Genomic DNA, 21,684 nt, shown 5'->3' on the forward strand with positions numbered 1-21,684 from the left:
AACATTTCGTTCTCAAAAGTGGAATGCTGCTTTCAGCTCCGAGAAAACTGGAAAGGAAGGGAAGCAGCAAGGTGACTGCAGGGGTTTGCCTCTTGAGGCTCTTGGCCTCTTACCTGCCGGCACAGCAGCTTGCTGAGAGTAGGAGACCGAGGGACGACGTGCGGGGGAAGGACCTTCCAGCGGTGCCAGCCCTCTCGGCCGGGGGAGCGCACGGCCACGTGGAGGGACTCGGGGGGGACCCTCAAGGAGGAGCACGTCCCCACGGGCTGCGAGCGGATGGAGGTGATGGACCCTGGGAAACACAGAAGGGACAGTCAGTGCTGCTGCTGTGGCGCCCGTAGGCTCCAGCGTAAATGCTGAAGCATCTGCGTTTCATGTGGCTCTGCTCCCTCCAGGATATTGCCCATTATGAACTTGATGCTCATAGCTTCTGTTTTCTGTTTCAGGTAACAGAAACCTTCTCTTGCAACACCCTGCCCTGGCATTCCCAGGAGGGGACAATAGTGACATGCACGGGACAGAATTCCCATTTGCTACCACTCATCCCACCACTGCCTGACACGAGGCAGACCTTGGCTGGCTCCCATTCGTGGCACAGAGGCTGCTCCCTGAGCTCAATACCAGGCAGGGACCGCTCTCCTCCTGGGACCTCCAGGGACTGCTCTCACCCCCTTGGCTGCACCTAAGGCACTCCCTCGTCCCCAGCCCCTCCATAGTGCTGCTTTACTGAGGTTCTGCTTTGTTTGAAAGATCTTTGGTTTTTTATCTTTTATTTTTTGGGCTGCAGGATTTATAGTCCTCATTAGCTTGAAACACAGCGTCTGTTCCTACGCTGCCGCTCCACGTTCAAAACACAGCTATCCATCACTTCAAGAGATCTCGCCCAGAGGTCAGGGAACTCGAACCTGGGACAAAAGCCATCCAGACAGTTTGCAGTTGCATTTCAGAAAGAGATTTGTTGTTGGGAAGAAAGAAAACCTATCGTTTAATCCCTTTTCTTTTGGAGCTTTTCTCCAGAACAGGACGGAAGCAGCAGAGCAGTGGGCTTCCCATCCCCCACCCCACCCCACTTCTCCCTCCTTTGGTTTTGGGCTCTCCTATGGGCAGAGTTTCAGCCTTGAGCTGTGCTATTCGTGCCCTAAACCGGGCTTCACAGAACGTTTTTTATGATGCAGAAAAACGTCGTCATAAAACCTTTAACAAATACAGTCATAAAATCAAAACCCTGAGCTTTCTTCCCCGTCCTTCGCTAGAATTTCCTTCTGTTGGAAACTTTCCATCCAGCTCTCATATAGAAAACCAAAAAAGCCTCTGAACGGCACAGCTGGGAGCACCGAAGGAATCCAAACACTTCTGCATTTGTACGCTCTTCTCCTGCTCTTCCAATAAATCAGCAAACTGCTTGCATGACCACAACAACCCAAGACCTGCTCATCTCACAGCGTGTTCAGTGCATGGCACTAAGACACGGGAAGAAGGGCAGACATCCTTAAGTAACAGTGAAAAGCCCATGAAAGAATAAATGCTAATGGGGATCTCTGTGTGTGCTCAGTTTTACAGTTCAGGTACCTTGCAGGACTTAAGTAAGAGAGAAAAGCAGCACCCATCATAGCCATCGTTTGAGCATTCCTGGAGAGAAACTGGGGAAGGATGAAGAGTCCTTGGTCAGCTCTACCCAACCCTGCCAACATCACAGCTGTCCTATACGGGCATAAATCCTGATTTACACCCACCACAGAGATGAAAAGCATCCCCAGCCGTCCAGCCGTGAAACTCAACCTTGTTTTCTTTGCTCAGAGAAGAATTTGCAGGTGAAATAATAATAATAAATACTGAGCAGGGAACGTTAACTGGTATGCAGACTGCTTGAGCAAATAGAGTTACTTCACCCAAGGAAATCAGAGCAGACCTTGCCAATTCCAAACGTCGCACCGAAGGGAACCAGGCTGGTGAGTGCCCAGGAGCCGCTCAAGCAGCACATGTGCTTTTAGGGAGGCAGACAGTTTCTTCCTTATTGATTTCCCCTTCAAACCAACTCACCAACAAAGGAGACAGAACGGGGAAGCGTATTTGGATGCGGTTTGGTAAATGTATGCTCCCAGGCTCTGCACAGCTCACAGTTCCATGACTGCAGGGTCTCTGCACAAGATTCATTGTAAGGCTATGGAGGCATCAGGGGGTGCTTTCTACTCTTTATGCTCCCAAAGAAACTCCTCCGCCTATGAACTCAGTGTACCGTGCTAAAAGGAGCCGCTCTGAGCCCAAAACAAGAGCTGTAAGGAGCTCTTCAGGAAGCACTGCCGACACTGGCTTTCATTCCTGCTGATTTTATTGATTCGTATCCCTGATGTCAGGGCTGATCACTTGAGATGAAATATGCAGTTAATATCCTTTCCCTCGGCTAGCAGCCCGTCCTCCACGCCTCTCCCATTGCTTGGCAGCCCCACTTCTCCCCAGACGCCCACCCTTAGAAAACACGGGGACGTGACAAGAACACAAAGCTGCAGTGCTGCAGTGGTGTCAGGACAACCAAAGCAACGGCCCGACCCCTCCGCAGCTCTGGGGGCATCTTCCCCATCCAACCACCATGTGTGAGCCCCACGGCTTTGGCTGGAGCCACGCGGATGGTACCTCGCTGTGACTTGCAGGGATATGCCTCCATCTCCACCTCGTGGAGGGGAAAGGGAGCTTTGGCTGGCATCACGGGCCGGAACATGTAGCTGTCGTTGGGCAAGGAGTGCATGCGTGAAACGGAGATCTTGCGGACCGTCAGCATGTTCTGGGAGTCCTGAGGCTGCGGGATGGCCGTGCCTCCCTGCAAAGCAAGAGAGAGAGAGGGGTCAGTCAGCATCCGGGTGGGTTTATGGCTTCTTTTTGCTTTAAAACCTCGTGCAGATGTTCCTCTTGGCATCCCACAGACAGCCCACAGCCCTGGCGGCTGCAACGGCAGCACAGCTGAGTACAGAGTTCAGACTGTGGCTCGGATGAAACAAGGCACCAATGAGCCGCTGCTCTGCTGGCAAAGTGGGCCAGGCCCCACACCATGCTTCTGGAAACCCGTACACGATCTCCTCAAACACACACAGACAGAGGCAGACATTGAAACGTACACCCACAGTAACATCACTACAAACCCTCTGGCCTTTCCCCTGTGACATTTGGGCACTGCTGACCCCCGAGGAGGCAGCTGCAGGGCAGAAGGGGGCCTCGGGGCGCCACATGTGTCGGTGTGGAGCTGGAAACGGTGAAGGAAAGAGATTTCTGTGTTTGGCCTCCAGCAGGGCTCCTCGACACGTCCCCCTCCCAGCTCACCCCGTTATCGAAAGCACAGCGAATCCCTCTGGTTTTCCTTTAATTCAGTCTCCCGGTGACTGATGGAAAACATTTTCCCAGCTGCATGTCTGAAATTAAATGTGTTTTGCTTTGCTCCTCTGGGCTGTTTTCCCTCTGTGCAAGCAAAACCTGTGCCCGAGATCCCCCACCGGATCATTTGGAGTTCACCAAAGATCTGCTTAAATCTGTTTTACTTTCCATACATTCCTCATGAATTTATCTCCTCTGATCCCCAAAGAGATGCATTCTGAGACAGATTACTCCATGCTTTTGCCCTCTTGAAGTTGGCTGAGGATCTGGGGGTCCAGCAGTGGCTATTACAGGTGGTGGGCAGCCTGAGCATCCCTCTGGGCTCTGTTAGAGCATGGTGTGGTGGCTGTGCCAGCTGGCCCTTGGCCATCCCAGCTAACGAGCTCCCAGCTAACGAGCTCCGGCATCACAACACCGAGGCTGAATGGTGGGCATTGAGATCCCGGTGCCGCATGGAGAACAAAAGTCCTCGTCCCATTCTCTTACTCCAGCAGAAGGATTGGTGCATTTCTCTACGAAATCTCAGTTCATCTCTAAGGGATGTCACGTATCCGCCTTCTCTGGCTGGGACAAATGGACAGACATCCCCTCTCACGTCAACAACTGCAGTTTTTAAGTTTTCAGCTATTGAGACCCAATTGAGGGATTTGGGTAAATTCCAAATGGCTCTGAGCCACCGTCAGAAGTCCCTTAACTATTAAACGTGTGCAGGGACTTTGTTGGCTCACACCTGGCCAGCTGCTCTTGACAGCTGGAAAGGTCTGGAGCTGCCCCACCACCACTGCTCCTCCTCTCAGCCGGGAAATGCCTGCTGTGCTTGGGAGCTGCATCCACAGCAGTCAGCATCGCTCCTTCCCAGCCCAGGAAGCAGTGAGGGAGGACCCCGGCACACGATGGGGAGGTGCAAGGCAGGAGCCCACTCGCTGTGGGACACCCCTCAGACCAGCAGAAAGGCAATAAATGGAGCCAGGAGGTTCTTGGGGACGCAGCTCGGTGTTAAGCGTTTTTAGTCAGTGAGCACTGCTCCCTCCTCCTTTGTCTGGGGATCAGAATGCTGTTGGGAGCTCTGATTTCGCTCCCGTGCAAAGGGAACTCAAGAAAAAACAATCCTGCTAATCTCTCTGCAGGACGTGACCTTTGCTGAGTGATGGAACGCCCAGAAGGTCCTCTGGAAGCAAAGGCAACCAGCGGGATGCTCCGCACTGATGAACGCCATCAATTCTCAGAGGCTTGCAGCCTGCGAGCTGCAGGCAAAATTCCCAGAGGAAGGGAATTCCTGATCCCAGGGCTGTGCATCTCCAGCACTGCTCCAGCTGTTGGGCCCTTGCATGGGATGACTCTGGCAGCACCCGGGCTGTGCAGCCCCACGCAGCTGCATTTACAAAGTCACAATTACCACCTGTCCCTGGGAGATGCCTTCACAGTGATCCTCCTTTGGAGTCCCACAGCTTTCAGGTGGCTCCAGGAAAGGGACTTCTTTGAGGATTATTCATTCGTGTCGCTCACTGCCTGTCTTGAGCAGGGATAACCTGCTTGGTGGTCTTCAAGAGCTTACTGTAAACCCAGAAATTGCCTGGGGATGCTGTGAGATGCTCGCCACTAGGCAGTGCTTTGACAGTCATATGAAAGGAAAATGGGCCAAGCCTGAAGCAAATTAATGCTGGGTGACCACTGCAAGTTCTCTGATGGCAGTGGATGTGCTCCCCACTGCTGCATGCACAGCTCCACGGCAGAGTGCTACACTGCATCTCCTCTTCCAGGTCCGTTTGTGCTGAATGACTGCAGCCCATTGATTTAGGCTATCCAGGAGGCAGGATGAGCGAGGGAAGAGACAGAGAGATGTTTACCAGCCTGCTCTGTCTTGCTGCTCAGCAGCGACGGAGTGCCAGGGCAGATGACATGCAGCAGCATGGCATGCTGTGCTGTCTTGCACATGGGATGTCGCAGGCAGAAGTGGGGCAGCTGTTCCTCTGCTTCCCAGTGTCTCATGAGGCTCGTCAGGCTGTCTGGGGCTGATGGTACAGATCACCCCGCTCCAAGGCTCCTAGCATGGTCTGCTCATCCACTGCCAAGCCAAAGTCAAACCCCAGCACTGACGGAAGAAGCCTGAAAGCAAAGAGTGCAGGAAGCCACCTGCTGTCAGCACACACCTCAAAACTGAGCCCTCACCATGCCTGGCTCAGCTCCCCTTGGACACCCAAGGCTGACTGCACATCCTTGTGCACACAGCTGCAGCACGGCACATCCATGCAGAATCCTTACGTGATGGGAGCTGGGCGCCAGTCTGCGGGGCTACAGCTGTACTGGGGAACAGAGGGACCTCCCCAGAGCATCTCCTGACACCGCAGCTCTGGTGCTTGCTGAAAGCCTCACAGCTTAACGTGCTGATCTGCTCATGCCTTGCTGGCTCCTCAATACTATACCAGAAACAAGGTCTTATAGATACAGTAAGATAACCAAACTGGTCCACGTTGTCTCCACAAAGCAAGAAAAGACTCTGCCAGCTTCCAGCTCTCAGTGCACTGCTTGAAGACAGACAGCTGACACATCACATGGCACGGCACATAGAATCAGAGAATCACTGAGGTTGGAAAAGACCTCCCAGATCCCCAAGTCCAACCCCACCCATCCCACCATGCCCACTCACCACATCCCTCAGTGCCACATCTCCAAAGCGGAGCACCTCCAGGGATGGTGACCCCACCACTCGCTGGGCAGCAGTGCCACTGCATCATCACTGCTTTGGAGAAGGAACTGTTCTTAATATCCAACCTGAGCCTTCCCTGGCACAGGGAGGCCATTACCTCTCATCCTATCGCTCGCTACTGGGAGGAGAGGCTGACCCCCATCTCCCTGCCCAGCTCTCCTGCACATGCAAAGGCAGAACTAAGAGGGATCGAGGATGGGACGAGCGCTGCGGCCGCCAAGCGACAGGTGGAGGACGACTCGGACAGCCCTGCCAGCTGCACAGCACCAAAGCACAATGCCACAACGCAGAACAACAGCACGGAGCCATTCACCTCAGCCTCGCGGCCTCGGGGGTGGTGGGAAGGTGTCAGGACATGGTGGGAAACAGAGCAGAAGGACAGGATTTCCATCATGGGAGTCTCAGCCCCCTCCAGCGTGTCTGGGATGGCTACAGACACATTCTCACAGCTCAGCGCCTCCTTCAAATTAGGGAGATAAAAAGCATCAGTAGCAGAGCAAGGCCGTCCCAGTGCTCCAGCACTGCCCCACGGTGTTTTGCCCTACTTGCTCAGAGCGGGGAGGAAGAGCAAAGGAAATGTGGGCAGCACAAGTGGCAGCACGTGGCAGAGCACCGTTGTGACACCTCCCTCTGACCCCGCATGAAGGGATGTGCAGTGTCTTCCCCTGCTGAGAAAGGCAACACGGGTGTTGGTTGTGTTTTCCTGCAGGAATCTCTATTAGCAACTACATTTCTGTAGTGAATTCCCCATTGCTATGTAACTAAATTCCTTCTTACTCGACTTAATAGAGTCTGATGGATCTTACAAAAATCTAATTTAATGTAATTTAATCTCACATCCCCCATTGATTTTGCAGTAGATTTATTTGCTATCACGGTGACAAAGCAATTCTGTTTTCACTCTTAATCATACGCTGCTGACATGGGATGAGACACTCATCTCACAGCCCCTTCTTTATTCCCCCTGACTTCTGGTTGTCTCATTTTTCCAGAGGACTAGAAAATCTGGGGGCAGGTGGGATCTAGGAGGTCAGCCCCAAAGCCTCAGCCTCTTGGTGGGGATGTGACGGCACCCAGGGTCCAAGCTGGCCATGCCTTAAGCAGAGCAAGAGCTTCCATTTGCTCGAGGCTTCTCTGGAAATCCCAGAATGGCACTAAAAAGAACCTGAGCAGGATTTTGGTGCCTGTGTGGAGGGAATTTATGCCATCCCTCTCACGTGTGTCAGGGCCAGAGCACCAGGACTTTCTGAGGTTGCTCCCTGGTGCTGCTGCTTGTGCTGAGACAACAAGGACCGCTGTGCTGCCTCAGGGAAAAGGACAGGGATGTGGGGCACTGTGCTTCTGAACTAAAAAATCACAACCTTTGACTTTCAGCTCTCCCCCAGAACAACATCCAGGACAGTGTTAGCCCTGGAGAACGTCACAAGTTGCCTTCCACCCTGAGGAGCCCTCTGGAGATGACTCAAGGTGTGGGGTGCAAACTGCACCTCTGCCATAAGGCAAGCCGCCTTCCTCCCATGCTGCCTGGGCTCTGTGTCATCGGAACCGGACTGCCCAATAGCAGACAGCAGGGACTGGCAGGAACCTTCCCCTCCCTACCCTGAGCACAGGAAGAGCAGACACCTCGAGCGAACCATTACCAGGGCTTGGTGCTTCGCCTGCGCTGCTGGCTCTGACTTCATGGCCTCCTGGCTTCTGCAGGATGCTCTGCTCTCCAGGGCCACCGCACCTCCCCTGCTGCCACTGGTGGTGCTCGCTCCTCGGGACATCTCCAGCTCGATCTCAGCGTCCATCTCAGCGTCCTCCTTGGCCTCCTTGTTGCTCTCCTCCAAGTGCTTCATCAGCACGGCCACCACCACGTTGACCAGGACGAACTGTGCGATGAGGACGAAGGTGACGAAGTAGACAGGAGAGATAACAGGCAGGTAGCTGAGGCAGTGCTTGTCTTCCCGCGTGCATTCCCGGAGAGTGTCCTGCAACAGAGGGAACGGGGGAGGGATTCATAAACTCTGGGGCTCCGAATTATAGAGAGAATAGTTTAATTTCAAAAATTATCCAAGGTAATTTTCAACCCTTCAACCCTTCAGAGGGCTGCTTATAGAGTAACATATCCCAGGCACAAAGGCGTGTGGGTACAACCCAAACGAACAGAAGAAAATATAGACTTCATCTACAAAGAGGAGGGTCGTTTTATGTCCCAAGAGATTGGGATGTGGAGTCTGTGGTTACTTCTCTGAGCCACAAGAACTGGCACAATTTGGTTGTGGATGCCCCATCCCTGGAGGCATTCAAGGCCAGGCTGGATGTGGCTCTGGGCAGCCTGGGCTCTTGGTTGGCGACCCTGCACATGGCAGGGGGGTTGAAACTAGATGATCACTGTGGTCCTTTTCAACCCAGGCCATTCTATGATTCAGTTTTCCTGAAGAATACTACATACATTAAAAATAGGAAGATTCGGGCTGAGCAAGACTTAGGCAATATCACCCTTTGAAAACACCCTTGGCTTTTAAAGGGGAAAGTTTAATTTTGATGTTTGGAAAGGAAACTGCTTTTGTTTTCAGCCAAGAGGTGCCTACATTTGACAGCAATCCGTAGCTCCGTACCTACAGAGACAAGAAGGAAGGGGGGCTGCACACACCTTCATGATACCGTTCCAGTTGTCCCCCGTGGACACCCTGAAGAGGGTGAGGAAGGCCATCCCAAAGTTGGTGAACGTGGCGTGCCGGCTCAGCCCTTCGCAAGGATTCTCTTCGCTGCAGTCTGCAGGAGGATGAGGTGGGAGCACATCAGTGAAGGGCTGTTTGCCAGCGCCCATCAGAGCTGCCCCTGTGCCCCTTTTGCTGCGGTGTCTCAACAGTCACTGCCCCTCACGGTGCGCTTTGTCTGTTACTCTCTTGATTGCATTTCGCACCTTGATTATCCTTCCAGGGCCTACCTATGGTAAGGTTCATTTCTATGCAAGAAAATCAACTAATTTTACTTTTTTTTTTCTTTTTCTTTTTTTTTTTTCCCTGAGAGATAATACACTAATGAATGCAAATTGAACACACAAAATATCCCTCTCTCCATAAAACATGAGCTCGTTATGTTTCCCTGATGAAAGGCAGCAATGGTTCTTGCATGGGAGTTTTGCCATGAGGCATTTTAGGGCTTGCCTTGTCCCTGCCATGTGCTGAGCTACCTGGGGGCTGGCACTGGCAAGGCTGTGCCTGGAAACACGGAAAGGATTCAGCACAGCAGAAGGTGCCTCTGCAAATAAGACTTCTTCCCCTTTGTGGCTGAATAAATACATATCCATATATCCAGACAAGCAATATAGAACGCACAGTATTTCATTTGGGGTGGACATAACAGAACCTGCGGAGACTGAAAAATAATTTGTCTTGGGTTGAAAGAAATATTCTGCTTTCAGGCATCTGTAATCTGAGCACAGGGCTGGACTCATAAAGGGGATTAATGACAGCCATAAAATCACTGCGGAGGACGGGCCCTTCTGATGCTAACTGGGATGTAAGCACTGGGAGGGCAGACGCGTCTGCTTTGCACTGCACGTTTATAGGCACTCACTGCCTTGCCCTGCTTGCCCAGCTCAGCCAGCTTTATGCTCTTGCCTCTGCCTCTGCCTGACTCTGCAGTGGTGGACACGTGCACCTTGAGCTGGAGGAAGAAACGATGCTGGACCTGCAGGAACCAGTGGACGCTTCCTGATTTATGCAGAGAGAGGAAGGTGGTGCTGAGAAGAACAATGGATGGACAAACTCGGGCAGCTGGAAGAGCAATGTCAGCCAAGTGCACAAAACTAATGGAGTGCGGTGGAAGCTGCAAGGAGGGATGTGTTTATGGTGGCACCACTCCAACACGAATCTGACTGCCATCCAGCTTGGCAGACACGTGTGCCGTCTGAAGTAGCAAACTTCCATCTTTGCGAACACATCCACGCTAGACAATTATATTTAAACAGTAAATAGCTCCTCTGCAGCCAAGGGCGGTGTGGGACAAACCTCTACTGTGTGTGTGCATTGGACAGGTTCTGTATTACATCCTCATGTGTCACCCGTGACCCTGAGATCAAGAGAAAGCTTTAATCTTCAGACCGAGAGCTGTGAAGACCCGAGAATAAGGGGAAGAAAGGAAGCAGCTAGGTATCAAATAAATATCAACCGGATGAAATAAATCGTGGCAGGCGCATTACTCACCTAGCTTGCCAAACAATTCCACTCCCAGGGCAGCATAGATAAAAAACAGGAGCATAAAAAGTAGGCCAAGGTTCCCTACCTACACAAGGAGAAAGCAGAAGAAGGGTCAGGCAAGTTGAGGTCACAAATTCAATTGCTCCATCACATTTTAAATACAAGCAACAGAGGGACACCAGTGGCCAGGGGCCATTCGTCTCCTGGCTTCCAGCACCCTGCTGCCCTTCCACGGTTCTCCTGTGACAGACACAGAGAAGGCTCCTGGGTGGGGGAAGGAGCTCCTGTGTGCAAAGCAGCCCCTGGGCCGGTGCCTCTCTGTCCCACTTCCACTTACCTGGGATGCTGTGCTCAGCCATAACCTGGCCAGCCAACAGCTGCAGCCCCAGCGGCACTCAGCACTGCCCTTCAGACAGGGGTAGCTTAAGGGATGCTGGTAGTTTAAGTGACTGTGTGCTCTGCTTTGAGTTTTCAGCAGATTTTTCTCAGCAACAACTACCAGACTTTGAGCTTTTGGTGCCTCAGAAGAAAAGCCTTATTCCATACACCAATACTTGGGTGCAGCATCTTGCAGTCTGAATGCTGCATGCTGTGCTGCTATCAGGTATCAGCAGGCATTTGCAAAGAGGCCAAAGGGGATACTAACAGAAGCGCAACGATGCTGAAGCAAACGCAGAGGTTATTGATAATAATGGCATTACATTTATCCATCCCAGAGTCGAAGCCTTCAGATCACCTCAGAGTGCAGATGATTGGTGATTCAGGCGGAGAACACGAAGGGCAGAGGGACCTGACCAGCCAACTGCCTGCCTTTTACCTGCCACTAACTCAGCCCACCTTTACCTTTCCTGCCACTTTTAATGCCTGTGTCTATCAGTTTGTGATGGCAGCAGAGCCATCGCTCCATGAGATGTGTATCGTGAGCCTCATTTTATCTCTGGGTAGCAGCTGGGTGGTGATTCGGGTACCCAGGGGGTTCACCATCTCCGAGGTATCTTCCAGTTAACTCTTCAGTTTCAGAGAGTTCTCTTCTCTGAGGTGTTGCTGGATATTGTGACCACGCTGCTTAACGCCATCAGAAAAGTTATCAGGATAATGATGATAACCCAAATTAACACAGCTATCACTGATGGGGAAGGTGTTTCTTGTTTGGCTTTGTCTGCTTGTTTCTATTAAGGAAATGGGAACAGTCCAATCATCCAGTGGAGACCGTAATTGCAATAAAGCCTAAACAGGCTCCTACACATAGAGCTTTGCAATTCCACTAACACTGTTACCACACTCCAGGGAATAATAGAGATAATGCAGCGATGTGGATGGCTGCTCTGGACTATTTCACTGCAAGGATTTCTTTGCCTTCTGGAATAATGCCTTCCAGCTGAAGTCTGCGGGTCCACTGACGGTTTGTAAGACATGGGGAGGCAGTCTGCAAAACGACTGCCAATCAGAAAACATAGGAAAAGAAGCACATGTATCCTGCCAGGGAGGCAAATGAGCAAGTAATAACAAACAAAAGTGATAAACAAGTTTTCTAGGTTGAATGTAAATGAAAGACTGATGCTGTAGCACTGCAGAGGAGGAGCTTGGATTTTGTTTTTTCAAAGCAGCCTATAAGCTGAAAATCTGACTGCTGTTTTAATGCTTCAGAAGTCAGCCTGCAAACTTCAGGCACTGATGAAACTCCAAAGAATTTAGACTAACATCACAGTTATTACCAGGTTATCACTCAGCACTATTATCCAGTTGCCAACATACAAAGCACGGCAGCCTTGCAGGCAGAAATACTGATAACTGGTCGTCGTGAACTGAGCTGACATTTGCTCATAAACAATGTGCATTTGTAAAAGACTCTGCATTTACGGTTGTGACTAATTACACTACTGAACCAACATGTCTCAGAACTAGTCCAGAGAGCACTCACAGCATTGCTGCATAGGCTCAGGACACCACAGTAAGGCTGAGAAGTGTTGGAGGTTGCATCTGCCCTGGATTGAGTGCAGAAACAGGGGCAGTTTCAAAGCTTGGCTGATGCACGGGATCTCTTGGAAAGGGATTGAAATCTGTCAGTGTGACCACATGGGAGAGAGACATAAGAGAGCAGCAAGTGAAAGACCCTAGGATGGCCGATGGCCTCACCTTTACTGCTAAACTCCATCCCACCCTTTATCTAGACGTCCTGAGCTCACAGCTCCTGACTTGGGCAGGGTACCAGCTGCTCAGCAGCCTGTGAACACACGATGCTCAAGAGAAAGCAGCTGAGCAAAATGGATTACCTCTTTTTCAGGTGCTTCAGCAAATCCACTTGGGCTATTTGTGCAGATTCTGGCTTTACTGAATCAGTTGGAGTCACTGCCAGATTTAATATTTTGTCCGTCCCAGGTCTGCATCTCTCAGTAAAGGAAAGGAGGGCCCTCTTCAGCCCATGGCCTTCACCAAGGCATGAGCACAGAGAAAAACCCCAGGCACTTTCCCAAGATGGGCTGAGGTAGAAGCAGTGAGGTCAGTCAGCAGCTGCTGAGCAGCTAAGGCAGCAGGCTGCATGCGAGCCTGTGACCTTGGGTGAGTCATTCCCCTCCTGTAACCCAACGTACCCATTTCTAATACCCCTGTGAGTAGGTAATTAATGTCTCTAAAGCACTTTGAGATCCACTGAGGCCAGACAAGAAAAATGCTATGCGTGAATCATGTGGCTGCGAGGAGCAGGAGGGGGCAGAAGCACGTCCAGGCACTTTTCCCAGCATCCAAAGGCTGGGATGCCTGTGCTGGAAGCTCCATCAAGAACAGAGATCCAACTCTGGTCAGAAACCTCAGCTTTGGCAGCCAGTCACCCAGGCAGGCTCTGAAAAGTGGTTCTGCTCTAGCAGCTCTTAACAGGACAGCCCAAGCTGTGTTTATCCATCAAGATCCCCCTGACTGGTGCCTTTGGCTGGGCAGAGAAAACTACAAATAACCCCAGCCCCTGTCAGCCAGGGGCTATCCATCATTTGCTGTGGCTCCAGTGCTGGGGGGAGGCTGGGGACTGGAGGAAGTGAAGTAGAGATGAAGAACATCTTGGAGGTGTTGTTGGTGTCCTTAAAAACCTCAGGGAAACCACAGGAAAAGATGGAGCCACTGGTGAGTATTTGTGATTCCTCCTGGACCTTCACTCCCTGGCACCCTGGCTGCCATCTGGTGCTGGCTAAAGCATGTGTGCCAGGGGCAGGAGATGCTGGGGGGAGAGAGACAAAGCTCTCCATCCCACGCGGAGGAGCAGGGAGGCCCTTTGCAAGGAGCTCCCTCCCTTCAACACAGTGCATTCCAGCTGGATCTGTGGTCTACCATTGCAGAAGTCCTGGAATAACCCTGTTTAGCAGTGAGGAAAGCAACTCTGCTCTCCACACTTCCAGCAGAACCCTTCTCCCATCACTCCTGCGTGGCCTGGGGAGGCTGTCTCTGCTTTAGCTCTTGCAGACACCTCTGCCATTAGCTTTCTGCCTCTCCCTAAGTGACACTGTGGAACCACTGTATGTCCCGTCAGAACCCAACCTCTGACCTATGCCAGTAAAAAGCCATTATCTGCAAGCACAGGGCTGCAGAGAAACTACACCAAGCTGTGTTAGCTTGATATGCAAGTGCTGTGCCTCCCAAGTGATACAAACTGATGCTGGGCTACAGGAGGTGTGATACACGCTCCTCTGGACACAGGCCAGTCTTGCTGTCAATGGGATATAACAGATGAGATCTGAGTTCTCCCATTTCTCAGCTTCCCTCTGTATGAGATCACACTGCTACCGGTAAGGCCAGTTACCCTACAGATTGCTGTGCCTCTGGTCCTAATCTGAATATTGCACACAGACAGCGGCTTTCACCCCTTGTGGGAAGCCCCTGGGGATGCTGAGATGCCAAGTGCTACAGGCAAGTCACTGTACTCGCTGTTAATGCACTGATACCAGGCACTTGGGCACCATCACTCCTCTGCTGTGCTGCCAGCTGTGTGATCCTGCCCAAATCCCTCAAGCACCCAATGGTCACCATGCTCTGGGTGAGGCACTGATGAGGTATTTGTCTGCTGGTGTCACACTCCTGCAGTGGCTGGTTGAGACACACTGCGGTTCTTCTCGTGCCTCTTCCTGCTCTGACATCAATTATTTCTGCATCACTGGCCCACACCTTGGCATTTCAGTTGGCCATGCAGGCAATGCACACAGGGGTGCCTGTCAAGAGCAATTTCTCAAAAAATTAAGCCTCTGCCAATCCTTTCCAAGGACATGAGTTCTAATCTTCCTTCCAGCACTCTTCAACCAGAGCAATAAGCTTGGAAGCAAGAATACACAGTCTAATTTGTGCATTAAACCCAAGAGAAAATGGGCATATTTGCCTGGAAAAGAGAGGCCATCTGTGTGAATTCCAGGAGTAGTGGAAAAGGGCCAGCCAGACAAGCTTGAGGCTGTGACCATCTCAGTGGTGCTAATACAGGGCCACTAGCTGAACGGAATGAGCTCCCCTCACTGTGTATGCACTGAGCCCCACAGTGACCAGTGCCACCAGCCAGCAGAGCAGTGTTTTCCTTCTTTAGTGATTTCTGCTTCTTTTCTCTATGGATATCTCCCGGGCAGCTCTGCAAGGCTTTCCAGTGTGTAGCATAACACATACCTACCTACCCATCTTCCTGAACCAGACTCAACTGAAACACCTGCTGGTAAGACATTTCTGTTCTTGCTTCACAGTCACTGTGTTTCCAGCACCTGGCAAAAGCAGGCTGTTGTGTATGTCCCATAACTGCCATTAGACAACGCCAAAAAACACGTTGAAGAGCTCCAGATAAGCACAGAAACTGCAGCACTAAGAAGAGCTGAACTCCTGGACGGGAACAAACTATAGGCTGTCCTTCAGGGGACGGACAGGACGAGGAGTTCTTCACTTTTTTTCTTGGCACAGTCTGCATGTGGGGGGAGTTCCCGGCTTTGAAGACAAGGAGGAGGTACGCTGCATAGTCCTGCATTTAATTAATGTGCAGTCCGCAGACCAAGTGAAAGAAAAAAGAAGGAAAAAGAACCCAGATTGTTCAAATAGATGGGCTGGATCTCACTCCTTGTCACAGGGATGCCGATGAGCATAAGAAAAGAGAAAACAAAGCTATACAGACCACCTTGGAAAATAAGTCCTTGTAGCTGTTCTGTTGTGCCCTGTAATTCCCTGACTGTCTCATTTGCTTCAGAATTAAAAACCCTACGTTACTTGCTTGAAGTGAAATCATGACATCAAAAAGCTCATGGATAAACCAACACCCATTGCTCCCTTTGTGTCTGCTGCTATTCCTGCAAATAAGGTTTGATAGGAAAAATCCACGTTTTCCTCTTGTTGGCCCTGCAGAGCCAGGCTGGCAACTGGACTGGATTCCACTTTGAACTGTCAGGAGCAGCAGTGGCAGCTCAGCACTGGCTGCAGGTTACTGGCAACCGATACTAGAAATGATATGCAGATGAGCTGGGCTGCTCCGTATGGGGACCACTTACACAGTGAGCATCTTAACTCAGCCAAGTGCAAAGCTATGAGTCTGAGAGTCAAGGGCCGACCGTGCTACAGAAAGGGTGAATTGTACATTATAGGGCAGGGATGTGAAAGAGTCTAAAGGATTGCCATTGAATTGGAGTCCTACAGTGCAGACATTGCATACAAAACCAGTGCAGCCACCAGACATATAAGCAAGTGAAGAGCCAGCTAAAGCTTGAGTGGTGTAATTCATTAAACAACCTTAATGGGGCCAGAGCTCATAAAGAAGAGTAAAAACTTGAAACAGATCTTGAAAACATGCTTCATACTGAGAGATTAAAGGAGTTCAATGTTCTTCTGCTTGTGAGAATGCAAGAGATTATTTTCTCTCTTATTACCTCCCAAAAGGAGAAGTTCTCGAAGATAAAAGCAAAGTACCATCCAATGAAAACAACAAACATGGCTAATTCAGATTGAAAAGACCAAATTTGTTTTTAGCAGAAAGAGTACACACCTACTGGAAGAGTGCATTTCACCAACAGCGGATGGCTGATACCTCAACACTTCCCATCCTTAAACAAGATGGGGTGCCTTTTAAGACATACTGAAGTCCAGCTCAGAGCTCGGGGCCTTGTGTTATGCTGGGAGCTGGCCTCTGTGGTCACAAGGAAGTTTTCAATCTGTGAACAGCACTGAACTGGCTGAGTTGGGTCTTGCAATGTCTACGTGGTGATGTCAGTGCCGGTCGTGTTAACCCAGCTTTGTTTTTAGCTGTTTGGTTTAAAACACTGGATCTATTTCAAGTTTACACCGGTGCAGCAGATTTCAGCAATTTGTGCTTTACAGTCCATGAGAGGCTCCTTTTATTCTCCAAAAGAGTGCACCACGGGTCAGAGCTGAGGCTGACAGTGCCTTTCTAGGTGACCCTGGCTCCATTACTAGCTTAACCTCTTGGTCAACCAGCTGTGGAATTGGAAAATGGATTCCTGTTTGAAAAGGAGATACTGCCCTGAGTCTGTGTGGTGGGGGTAAAAGAGCCAGGACAGCACAAGCAGAAATGGCCTACAGCACGGATGTGATGACAGATTCAAACTATCCCAAACACTTTCTGGGGCTAAGAGGGAATGGAGATGGTGGATAAAGACAGCGCCATTTTGAGATCTTTCCCTCACTGCTCTTTCTGTATCTTTTGCCTCTGTTTTTTTTTTTGTTTGTTTGTTTGTTTTTTGCTCTCTTCTATTCCATTTCATTTCTTTTCATACTCCTGGTGAAGGAGAGGAGCTCTGCACAGGAGTAGACAACAGTTTACTACAACGGGAGGATGCATCGGGGCAGGAAGTCCTTCTGCACTGATACAGAAGCTTGAGGTCAGTCTGTAGTCCAAGAGAAGAGACTCAGCCTGTTTTATGACATCCACAAACTTGGATCAAAATGCCCATGTCCCCCAGGCCTGGGGACAGTTGGTTCTCTAGGAGTTACTCAGACTCTCTCTGCTGCTGAATAAAACCAAATAAGAAGCTGATGAAAATCAACCAAAAGAAAAAGAAGAAAATGAGTACTGTAATGATAACATCTCATGTTTGTAAGCCCATAAATGGGCATTCTACAAACACCAGACGAAGAATTTTCCTCTGAATGGATAAACATGGAATTAATTTCTCTTGCCATTATGCACATTCAGTGAGGATCTTCCAGCTGTGGTTTTAGGCTGCTAAAATAACTGGAGTAGGAACTCTTCCCCTGCCTTTAAGATGAAAACTGTAACTTCATGTAAAGTGACCGCTGTGGAAGAGGTCTCTCCAAACTTCCCTGCTCATCTTATGAATTTCACTGATGGGCAAAGGGGCATTTTTATCGGCACCAGATCTGCTTGGAATATCCCTGGGGATTTCCCTGTAAAAGAGGCTTTGGTTTGAATGTCAGCTGCAAGAACACCCCGAGGAAACAAAAAGCCTGGCCTGCAGCCACCCTATTGTTTGGGGGAAAGAAAAGAATGAAGGAGAGAAAATACGCTCTGTAATCACAGTGCTCACTTTCAAAAGACAAATAATAGACACAAATCAAAAGTTTTCTTGAAATGCCAAAACAGGGGGTCAAGTTGGTAAATTCCATGCTTCACTCCCAGCCAAGATGGAGATCTGAATACCAAATGGCAAATGTCTCACATTAGAAACGTCTTCATGATAGTGATGAAAAGTAGATGGGCCTTTCCAAGAAAAAGAAATTGCCCTTGTTTCCCAGTTCCTTTTAATAGATCATGCACATAGCAACCAGCTCAAAGAGGTATATGTGGGTAACTACACACACCAGTCCTACTAATTCCCTGCTTGATCCTTGAGGTCCTGAGACCCCACAGTGGCACTCATTTCCAGACAAAGCACAGCAACATTTCCTTTCTGAGCTCAGATCTTCACACCATCTTGTTCAGGAGTGAATGAGTCCACGAGAACCCAGAGTTCCTTCCCCACCTCCAGCGCTGCCTGCAATATATTCCCATATGAAATAGGAATGTGTAGGCAGCTGAACTTTAAAGACAGGAAGATCAGGAATTTGAACACCAAACCCACAAACCAGCAGAACACAAATAGTGTAAGATTTTGAACTTCTTGGATTTCTTCTGATGTACTTAAGATTTTTTCAGGGGGAGGAATACAAGTCAGCAAAACTTCTTTCCTTCTTCTCTCTCTCTTTTTTTTTTTTCCCCAAATAAATTGATCCTTAAAAAAGCAGTCCCAGGAACTGAACACTTGAATGATCCTGTCAGGTGCCATTAAGATTGGCAGAATCTTTGTTCTTCTTGCAGCACATGAGAGTCCAGTGATTTGAGACCTCGCTTCAGGCTTTTAACACTCAGAAGTGCCTCTCCCACTTGGCTTTCAAAGTCTGCAGCTCCTCTGTCAATACATGTCAATAAACGTGGCTGTTCCTGCCTTGCAAAGAAACCCGCTGAGCTGGAAGTTAACTAGTTCCAGAGCCAATAGCTTTCTCCGTCTGTTCTGGTCTTTCCTGAACTTCTCAATGAATTCTGCGTCTTAGAAGAGCTCTGCCTACAGCAGCATGCTCTCTGTGAACTCTTTTCCACCATCCTGTTTCTCCCATCTAACACAGACTACGTAGACAAGGCTGTACCCTGCAAATCTCCTCTATCAAGGTGCTGGTGGCAGGGGAAAAAGCTGATATGGTTCCCAGCTGGCTTCCAGTGCCCACCAAGCCCCACGGCACAGAGCCATCCCCAGGCCCAAAAGGCACAGCCCATGAAAAGGAACAAACTGGGCATGGATGAAGTCTGGGAGCTTACCTGGGGAAGCGCTTGTACCACTGTGTCCAGGAGGGCTCGCATTCCGGTGGCCATTTTAAGCAGTTTCAGCACTACAATGAGAACCAAATCCCGTTAAGAAGAGCTGGGAAATATCTCAAGAAGAACCCAGCAAGGAAATCTAGCTTCAGACCTTGTAAATGAGGGGTCCCACCTCTCCTGCTTTCATGTCACAGAGATGGCAAGCTCACTGCATCCTGGCAAGGCCCACGGAAAATCCAACCATCCCTACCACATCCCACAGCAACTAACGTTAGTGACACTAGTAAAACAAACCCAGTGTCACAAGAATTCCAGCATGCCTAGCAAGAAAATGGGAGACCAATGGGGAGACACTTTGCGGGGGAGAAAGCATCATCTCAAGCTGTGATCCTCCACCACTGGTGATTCTCCACCCGTTTCTGATCTTGTCTGGTATTGGCACAGAAGGACAGCGAGCCCAGGTCTGAATCAGAGACCAATCTAAGACACCTCTTCAGACACCCACAAAACCCCACCCAGCTTGTTTCTGAATCAACATTCTGCAGGCTTATCTCGTAACTGGTTTCAAACCAAACTGAAGCAGCAGGACTAGAAGAACAAATGGCCAAACCGTTTCCTGACATGTCTGGAGGGATGGCTGAAGACCTACGGAGCAGGCCGTACCTCTTGCTATTCTCAGCACCCGCATGATGCGTATTATTGTGGGATTGATGGGCAGTGCAGCGTTCATCTCAATTTCCTCCAGCGTGATTCCCACAATGGATAAGAGAACGATGGCCAAATCCAGCTGATTCCACCTGACAGACAAAGAGAGGAAGGACAATAAAAAAAACCCACAAAACATTAATTGTATGTTGACAGACATCCAAAACCAGAGAATTAACTGTTAAAATCAATCACAAGCAAATTCCAAAGGTCTCTCTGCTGTCACACCTTCTATGCCTGTGATCTTCTACGTGGCATAAAACCAACTCACTGAAGCTGGCACAAAGTCCTGAGCAACAAGCTGCTGTTGGCTGGGATCCTATTCTGGGAAGTGCTACTGCCAATGCTGGGGCTCCTATTGCCCCTTGGTATCCAGTTGGAGCCAGTTGCAGGAACAAGATATTAGGATAGTTGGACCTTCGATGTGATGCAGCACAGCTGCTACCATGTTGTGTCACCTGTTCCTTCAATTAAATTACTACACTTGAGCATCTTCACTGATTTATAGCCTAACAATTGCTGAGGACCTTCCACACCAGGACTGCAATACAGTGAGATGTGAGACCGAGTGTCTTCCCAGTGCAATTTCCCCATTAAGCAACATTGCTCATAGCAGCTTCCAGCCACCCAGGCAGGGTAAATGAAACAAACACACTGGTTTTGTGGAAAAGTGTCTGATCTCACCCTGCTCCCCAGCAAGCTGCCAGACCACAACGTGCTCTCACACATAATTGCTTCTGGCTGAATGGCAGAGTATGATCTCTAGGTCTCTGTAGCTAGGATCTGAAGGCAGTGGGGCTGAACACAACTATCTTTACCTTTGCCAAGGGTTTCTCCAAAGCCAGCAGCCTACCAATAGACTGGGTGGGTTCACCAGCAGAACAGGCTTGCCTGTAGAACTCTGTGAGTGCATGCTGCCAAAACTACTCTTCTGAGGACTACATTAATGCCAACAGGTTTTCTGACCTCCAGGCTGAGCTGGTCAGGTCTGACGGAGAGGCAGACAATGGCAGAAGGAGGGGGTCTAGGATTTTGTAGGATTTCCTGAATTCCCTCTGCAAAGCAGTCCCAGATGCTTTCAGGATTTTTAGTTCCTATACTACAAAGTTTGCACCCATGGAGAGGCAGCCCTTTGCTCTCCCTTGTGCACAGCATGCGGTACTACTGTAGTGATGCTACATCTATTCAGCAACTGGCTTTGAAACTGGGTCACTACAGCTCTGTCCCAATTACAAAGGAGTTTAAAGTACTCTCACCTGTCCTTAAAGAACCTTCGAAAACCAAATGCCACCAACTTCAGGACTGCCTCGAACACAAAAACTATGGTGAACACGTAGTTACAGTACTTCAGGGCTTCATCCAGGGACTGAAAAGAGAGGCACCAGTTAAACAAATCAATCAGCCCTTTCCTCAATCCAGTGCACAGGGACTGGTAGACACAAGGGTGGGAAAGCACAGAGATGTAAGAACTAATGATGTAATAGACCGCAGAACTCTGGTAAAAATTGCACTAAATTACACAGCAAAACACAGTATTAGACACTGATGCAGACCAAACCTTCACAAGCACTAATATTAGATGTGCTAAGAACAATAAGAGCCATCAGTCCTCCAACTTCACTACATAAATTGCTCAGGGTCTCAGGCAGAGAGAAAACCGTATCACTTCCCCACTAAAAAAGTTTACTTTTTCTGAGCTGCCTTAATGGATGATTTCATTCCTGCATGGCAATCCTTAGGACAATGGCTTTGATTAAAGCACTCAGAAAAAATACATGATATTGGAGATGGATTAAGTCTTGCCTTCTTGAAAAATGTTACATCTCTAGAGCTGGGCAAATATATCCATATTTGGTGCAATGTTCACTCTCTACAGCACTGTGCTCGGAAGTCAGGAATCCACAGTGTTTATACTTCAAGATGATGAGTGTTTATAATGGATTTGATTG

The 21,684-nt window shown here is 49.6% G+C and overlaps 1 protein-coding gene across 2 annotated transcripts in view; it reads right to left on the reverse strand.

Annotated features, from left to right (window-relative positions):
* Nucleotides 1-21,684, reverse strand: part of CACNA1H (calcium voltage-gated channel subunit alpha1 H) — a 201,603-nt gene that overhangs the window by 2,570 nt on the left and 177,349 nt on the right. For both annotated transcript variants that reach the window (XM_040647566.2, XM_015294424.4), the window contains exons 27-34: nt 20,992-21,101; nt 19,694-19,827; nt 19,031-19,101; nt 10,267-10,345; nt 8,709-8,830; nt 7,711-8,043; nt 2,632-2,815; nt 114-292 (exon numbers count right to left, since the gene is read on the reverse strand). In XM_040647566.2, the coding sequence (XP_040503500.1) occupies nt 114-292; nt 2,632-2,815; nt 7,711-8,043; nt 8,709-8,830; nt 10,267-10,345; nt 19,031-19,101; nt 19,694-19,827; nt 20,992-21,101 (1,212 nt within the window). The remainder of the gene's footprint in view (nt 1-113; nt 293-2,631; nt 2,816-7,710; nt 8,044-8,708; nt 8,831-10,266; nt 10,346-19,030; nt 19,102-19,693; nt 19,828-20,991; nt 21,102-21,684) is intronic.

Source organism: Gallus gallus, chromosome 14 (assembly GCF_016699485.2).
Source record: "Gallus gallus isolate bGalGal1 chromosome 14, bGalGal1.mat.broiler.GRCg7b, whole genome shotgun sequence".
Classification (NCBI taxonomy): domain Eukaryota; kingdom Metazoa; phylum Chordata; class Aves; order Galliformes; family Phasianidae; genus Gallus; species Gallus gallus.